The sequence below is a fragment of the Buceros rhinoceros genome, unplaced genomic scaffold (genome assembly GCF_000710305.1).
Source record: "Buceros rhinoceros silvestris isolate BGI_N320 unplaced genomic scaffold, ASM71030v1 scaffold17609, whole genome shotgun sequence".
Taxonomy (NCBI): domain Eukaryota; kingdom Metazoa; phylum Chordata; class Aves; order Bucerotiformes; family Bucerotidae; genus Buceros; species Buceros rhinoceros.
In genome coordinates this window covers 39332-45633 of record NW_010431106.1, presented here as the reverse complement: position 1 = coordinate 45633, position 6302 = coordinate 39332, and the positions used below count along the sequence as shown (strand labels likewise).

The following is a 6302-nucleotide window of genomic DNA, read 5'->3' as shown; positions in this document are numbered from 1 at the left end:
TAGCCGGGGCACAGTAATGCCTGGTGGAGCATGCTGGGGAGGGCACAAAGTATTTGGTCCTACCAAATGCATACTTAGGGAAAGTGATGTCCAGAGAGCAAGAATGGAGGATGCTCCTGCATGGGCACCAACTGTCCAGTCCTCATACATACACAAGCATGCAGCAGAGCCAGTGCTGGGATAAAGACTGAACCTCTGGGACACAAGAAGCAAAGACACCAGTGTCAGCATTTACCGTGACTTTGTGCTGGCCAGTGAGGTTGGGGGACTCGCAGAGGAGCTGGGTCTCGGAGACAGTCAGGGTGCAGGGAGTGTCTCCAATGAGCACCGTGTAGTTCAGGCGGGAGTTACCAGCAGCTGGTGGGAGCAGGTTCCTGCCCTTTGAGGGAACAAGGAATGAGATTGTCAGTTCTCATGCAACGGGGAACACTTGAAACACCCAACATAAAGCAAATTTGTGCTTTCACAGTGCAGGACTTTGTCCCAGGACAGATAAAAACCCATCTCCACAGAGGGACACGTCCCTAGCCCTCTGACCATGGGCACACCCTGCCTTACCTTGAGGATGAGGGGAGAGCTGGGCTTCAGCTCCAGCATCCCTGTAGGGCTGAGTGGCTCAAAGACAGGGTCTGGGTAGTAGACAAAGTTGGTGGTGTTGATGATCAGCAGGGTCTGGACATTGTCCATGATGAAGCCGATCTCATCTGGGCGGTCGCCGACCTCCGGAGGGCTCCGCACGGGGTTGTCGATGGAGGGTGCGTAGCACACCATGGTGGTGTCGTTGTAGACAGTACAGTTCTGCAGGAGAGACAGATCGAAGTCAGACCCACCTCCCAACAGGGAGGTCAAGATAGGATCCCACAAGGATCTCCTGCAAGCAGCGGCTCTGGACACGGGGTTTAGACTTGGGAACTGCCACCCTGTGCTTTTACATCAACAGGCACTACATCCCACCCCGGGGCAGAGAGAGACTCCTGCCTGCAGTGGATGTGTGAGGTGGGAGCTTGCTGGGGACAGGCTCTTTCTGTCACTATCCTGTAGACATCCCACAAACCTCCCATCAGTTTTGCACATTCAGATCTCAACCCTCTCCTGGCAGCACCTGGCTAGAGGCTCTGGAGGGAGATCGGTCCCTCTCTTTGGGTGGCAGCCCCTGGACCTCGGCTCCGCCACACCATCAAACCTGATGGGCAAGGGATGCGTTTCGTGCCCTGCAATGCAGAGGGTCAGCATCCCTCCTCCTTGTGCTCTGCCCCCAGCCCCAGTCAGCACCACTTACATTCTCCCTTTCAGAGCTGCTGTACTTGGCCCGGATCCTGGGCTCTTTGATGGTGGCCAGGTTGGTGCCAGTCACGGTCAGCAGTGTCCCGCCACTAAAGACATGAAGACAAGGGGTTAGGAAAGGCAGCTTGGCACGGGGTTCCCACTTCTGAGAGGAAAGCATGCATCCTCAGCAGCCAGACACCCATCTGCCTCAGCCTGGGTGAACCACAATGCCACAGGGACCTTTTATCCCACTCAGATGTCACCACGCTGGCAGGATCTGGCATGCACCACTGACAAATCACCTCAGCTGACCCAGGGGACAACTAGGTATCATCATCACGGCTTGGCTTCGTGAACGAAGAGCTGGGAAGGGCTTTTCCCACGCTGAAGATTTAGGAAAGGCTTTTCCCATGCTCACTGCAAGGGATGAGTGCACCCTTCGGGTTTGCGCGGTGGATTTTTTAGGTGAGGCGCAGCGTGCACAGAACCGGCCCCAACCTTTATACCTGAGGTTCATCTGCCAGGGCCTGGCGAGCTTGGATGGTGACAGTGAAGTCCTCAGGTCGTAGGTTTGGTCAGAGTATCCTTCTCTGAGATGGATGAGCCTTACAGGGCTAAACGAGCTCCATCTGCCCGGGTTTGGGGTCAGAGTTGTCCTTCTCCTAGGATGGCTGCCCGAAGGCTAGTGAGCCCATCCTGCCCGTGGACACACTGTGTCTGACCCTTCAGCTGAGACCTGTCTGGCCTGGGAGACCCCACCGGAGGCACCTGCCACCACCAGCACAGCTCTCAACCTCACAAGGGCACGCAAGCTCCTTCCCCACGGCAAGGGGGTGCCCGTGAAAGACAACTAGGTATAAAACCTGCTAATTAACATTAACATCCCACCCAGTGTCCAGCTTTGGGGTCTGAAGGCTCCTAAGCTAAAGATGACCTGCCATCCACAATGGGAAAGCACTGGGGGAGGTGGAGGAGGAGGAGGTTGTCTCTGCCACCCCCTTCTCTACCACACAGGCAGTGGGTGGCAAGGCAGGCTGAGCCCCGCCGGGTTTTCTCCTCAGCTTGGTGTTATAAGCCCTGCGGTCCCGGAGAGCTCGGCCATGCCCCTGGGGAGCTCACTCCTCATCAACACCCTGGGGAAGGTTTCCCTTGGCACAAGCGCTTACTGGATTCCTTTGCCTCCTCTCCAGCCAATTCAAACCTTTTAGAAAAGTATGTAAACATTTCAAAAAATCCCCCAATGGGAAATATTTTAATTTTATTTGCTGCCACCAAATGTCAAGCTGAAATTAAGCAGATCCAAAGCACTCTCTGCTCTTGCCCCCTGCCAGGCCGAGCACCGCAGGCCAGGAGTTAGCAGGGCCCCAGTGCCAAGCCATTGCTCACACTCCTCTTGCCACGTCTCTGGAGCACAGCCCGGCAGCGATCGCAGCGGCACTGCGCTGTACCCATCAGGAGGTGGGGATCATGTGGAAAACATCACCCCCATGCATTCCACAAGCTCCCTGCGGGCACCCCAGGATTCACCTGTTGATGCTCCACTCAGGATCGATCTTCTGGATGGTGGGGTCCTCTGTGTAGTTGTACTTCACGTCCGGGTTACTCAGCTCTGCCCGGTTGATGTTGATGAGGATGGGAGAGCTGCCGGGGGTGTGCCCAGGGGGAGTCCTGCACCGGATCTCACGGGCGCTTCTCCTGGGACAGAAACGCACAACCCGTCAGCGCCCAGGCAGGAGGGAGGTGAGGGCAGCCGGGGGCGGCTGATGCAGGGCGAGGGGCGAAGAGAGAAAGGAGAGGAAAAAAAAAAACCCCCAAAAACAAAAAGCCAAGAAATGAAACAAAAGGCAGTCAGGAAAGGCTGAGCAGCTCCTGAGCATTCCCATCGTGCGGCTGCTGCAAACAGCAGCGATTAGGGCTGATAACCAGTAATTACCACAGGAAAATATTTAAAGAGCCGCTCCATTATCATCCCTAATCTAAAAATTATCCACTTCATGCCTCAGGGCTTTGTGCTTTTAGAGAAAAATCTGCTCCTCCTGCAGCCTCTGACACACAGAGGTTGCAGGAGAGACACCTCCAGCCACCCATGGGGTTTGGCTCCCAGGGTCACTCCTGGCTCCCCAGCACCAGTTCCTGACTGCTGCTCTACCTGGGTGCCCCACTGCCTCCAGGGGCGCCCATTGCCCATCCTCCACTACCCCTGTGCCCCTCACCATGAAAAAGCGCAGGGCCGTCCCCCGATGGTCACAGAGACATTGCTGCCAGCATTGAGGTGGCTCCCTTCAATGGCGATCCAGGTGCCACCAGAGAGAGGACCCCGGGCCGGGACAACGCGGGAGAAGGTGGGCGTCTGTCAAAGGAGAAGAGCATCCCTGGGGTCAGATGGGGCAGGGACAGAAACCCATATCCCCAAGCAGCCCCCAGCAGGTGACGGGGCTGCAGAGGAGAGGGACCTGTGGGACAGTGGCAGGGCACAGTGCGACAGGCTGGCAGTGCCAGCAGGGCTGCAAGGAGGCAGAGCAATGGTAGCCTTGGAAAAATGCAGCCAGCGTGACCCAACAACTGCCCAGAGCATCCCTGCCTGCCTCCCAGGAAATGATGCTTGACTTTCCAGCTCACCCCAAAAACCACCTAAAACCACCCGGCATCACCTCCCTCCCGTGGTGCCAGACCCATCACCTGGCATGGGGCTTACCACAAACGTGAAGCTCTTGGGGGACATGGCCCGGTAGTTGGGCGAGCAGTCGCGGATGCACACTTCTACTCGTGCTTCATGGACCTTGCTTGGGCTGGCATCTCCAATTTCACATACAATCCTAAGGGATGTGGGGAGGGAGCCCTCAGTGCCCCAGCACCGAAACACTCCCTATCCATGGTGGGGATGAACTGGCTTCAGGAAAGGACAGATGTGACACCAAGCAAAGGTCCCAGGTGCCAGCAGGTTCATGAGAAACCAAGGTGGTGGTTGTTGGCACTACCAGTCCTGGAGGAAGCTTCCCCAAAGCCTTTGGGTTCCTCCCAGAGCAACCACAACCAGTAGACACTTCTCTCCCAGTTCAGCCCAGTTAGCTCCATGTCTTCTGCAGCCACAGGCAGCATTTGAAAACCAGCACCCCTGTCCCCAACCTAACAAGGTGATCCAGAGCACACCCACCCCTTGCCAGGCACTTACTGCTCAGCGCTGATGTACTCGCTCTCGATGGGGATGCACATCACTTTGCCAACTCGAACACCCCAGCGAACATCTTCAAACTTCAGGCCCAGGTTCTCACCAGTGATGGTCAGACGGGTCCCTCCTTGCCTGGGGCCGGTCTCAGGGGACAGCTAGGAGACAATATGGCCGGTCAGCCAAGGAAGCAGAACCTAAAGAATACCTCACTCAGGCAGGTTGCAGACCAGGCAGACACAGAATGTGTCCTATGAGCAGCAAGGAGCAGACAGGTGATAATGAATGCCAGCAGGTCTGTAAGGAGCCCACAGAGCAGGAAAGACCTCCTGAACGCTAGCCACATCCACAAATCCACCCAGGAACAAGCCAGGACGTGCGCGACTCGGGTGACACATAGGAGACAATATGGCCGGTCAGCCAAGGAAGCAGAACCTAAAGAATACCTCACTCAGGCAGGTTGCAGACCAGGCAGACACAGAATGTGTCCTATGAGCAGCAAGGAGCAGACAGGTGATAATGAATGCCAGCAGGTCTGTAAGGAGCCCACAGAGCAGGAAAGACCTCCTGAACGCTAGCCACATCCACAAATCCACCCAGGAACAAGCCAGGACGTGCCAGGTGTGTCCAAGCAGAGGGCTGGGATTTGGACACCCCACTGCAGATGGAGCCACCTCACAGGTGACAAGGACATGGATGGCAAGGAGACAGAACAGCGTCAGCCACAGCTCCAGCTGAACCAGCAAGAAAGCACATGGATCTGTCTGGCTTTTGGCCAGATCCCACGTACCCAAGGATGAGGTCCCCATGTCCAAGATGTCCTCAAGGAGAAAGCAGGTCCCTGCACATGGCAGGCGGGGGCAGGGAACGTTTCCCTCCACTGACAAACTTTGTGCTGATGCTGGTTGGGAAGGGAGAAGACCTCACCCCAGCGCTGCACCTCATTTACCAGGATGATGCCCAATAAAGCGGGCAGGTGTGGCCTGACATACGGTGGCAGAATGAGGGATGAATGAAGGCGCGGACACACCGCTGCCTCCAGCCAGGCAATTACAGGCAGTTTTACATCAGTGCTCGCTGGCCCCGCAGCCCAGCACCCACCTGCATCACTAAAGAGGATGAATGGCAGGGCTGCATGCCCAGCTGGGACTGGGAACAGGGCTGGTGACACCAAGACAGAGCAGGAGAAAAGGCCTTTGCAGGCAGCACATGAGAGATAGAGTAATGCAGGCTGGATCAGTCCAAGAGGAAGGTGTGTTGTGACTCAGGAAAAGGGACCGTTCTGTTGCAGGTGATGCCCTCCTCTGCAAGCGCTCCTGCGGTGCTGGCAGAGATCCTCTCTAGCACAGGATGACATCTGTGCCAGCGCTAAGCCCAGCGCCTGCACAGGCTCACATCACAGCCGTGCTTACGCCACAACCAAGCACGCGTGAGTCCTTTGCATTCCTGGCAAATCTGGCTGGCTGCAGTTCTGCGGCCTGAGCCAGTTGGAGCCTCCCCCTCCTCCTTTTCCTCCTCCTCACACAGGGCTCATCCCTGGACATCACCCCTGCAGCGAGGAAAAGCGGATGAGCGGAGGGTGGGAACCATGCGGCAGCGGACGCCATCCACATCCCCAGGCCCAATGGACCGCGTGGAGTCAGGGGTTGTTTCTGCACAGTCCCACTGCAGCCATGGCCCCTGGGGTTAACTGCTATCCTCCAGATTTGCAGCAGGCTGATCACCTTCAGCCTGCCCAAACAGGGGGCAGCCGGTCCCCACCGTGTACTGTAGGACGTGTCCTGGGACAGCACAAAGCCAGGGCCAGCGCCTGTGACCCCAGCTCCTGCTAAGGCAGCCACAACACACAATTTACCCAGCAACAAACCAC

At 56.8% G+C, this 6302-nt stretch overlaps 1 protein-coding gene across 1 annotated transcript in view; it reads right to left on the bottom strand.

Moving 5' to 3' along the window:
- Window positions 1–6302, bottom strand: part of PLXNA1 (plexin A1) — a gene marked incomplete at its 5' end in the record, with an annotated part of 68300 nt that overhangs the window by 29348 nt on the left and 32650 nt on the right. Inside the window, 7 exons of the mRNA XM_010143316.1 lie at window positions 236–379; window positions 559–798; window positions 1280–1373; window positions 2794–2961; window positions 3480–3616; window positions 3962–4082; window positions 4439–4590. Of these exons, the coding sequence (XP_010141618.1) occupies window positions 236–379; window positions 559–798; window positions 1280–1373; window positions 2794–2961; window positions 3480–3616; window positions 3962–4082; window positions 4439–4590 (1056 nt within the window). The remainder of the gene's footprint in view (window positions 1–235; window positions 380–558; window positions 799–1279; window positions 1374–2793; window positions 2962–3479; window positions 3617–3961; window positions 4083–4438; window positions 4591–6302) is intronic.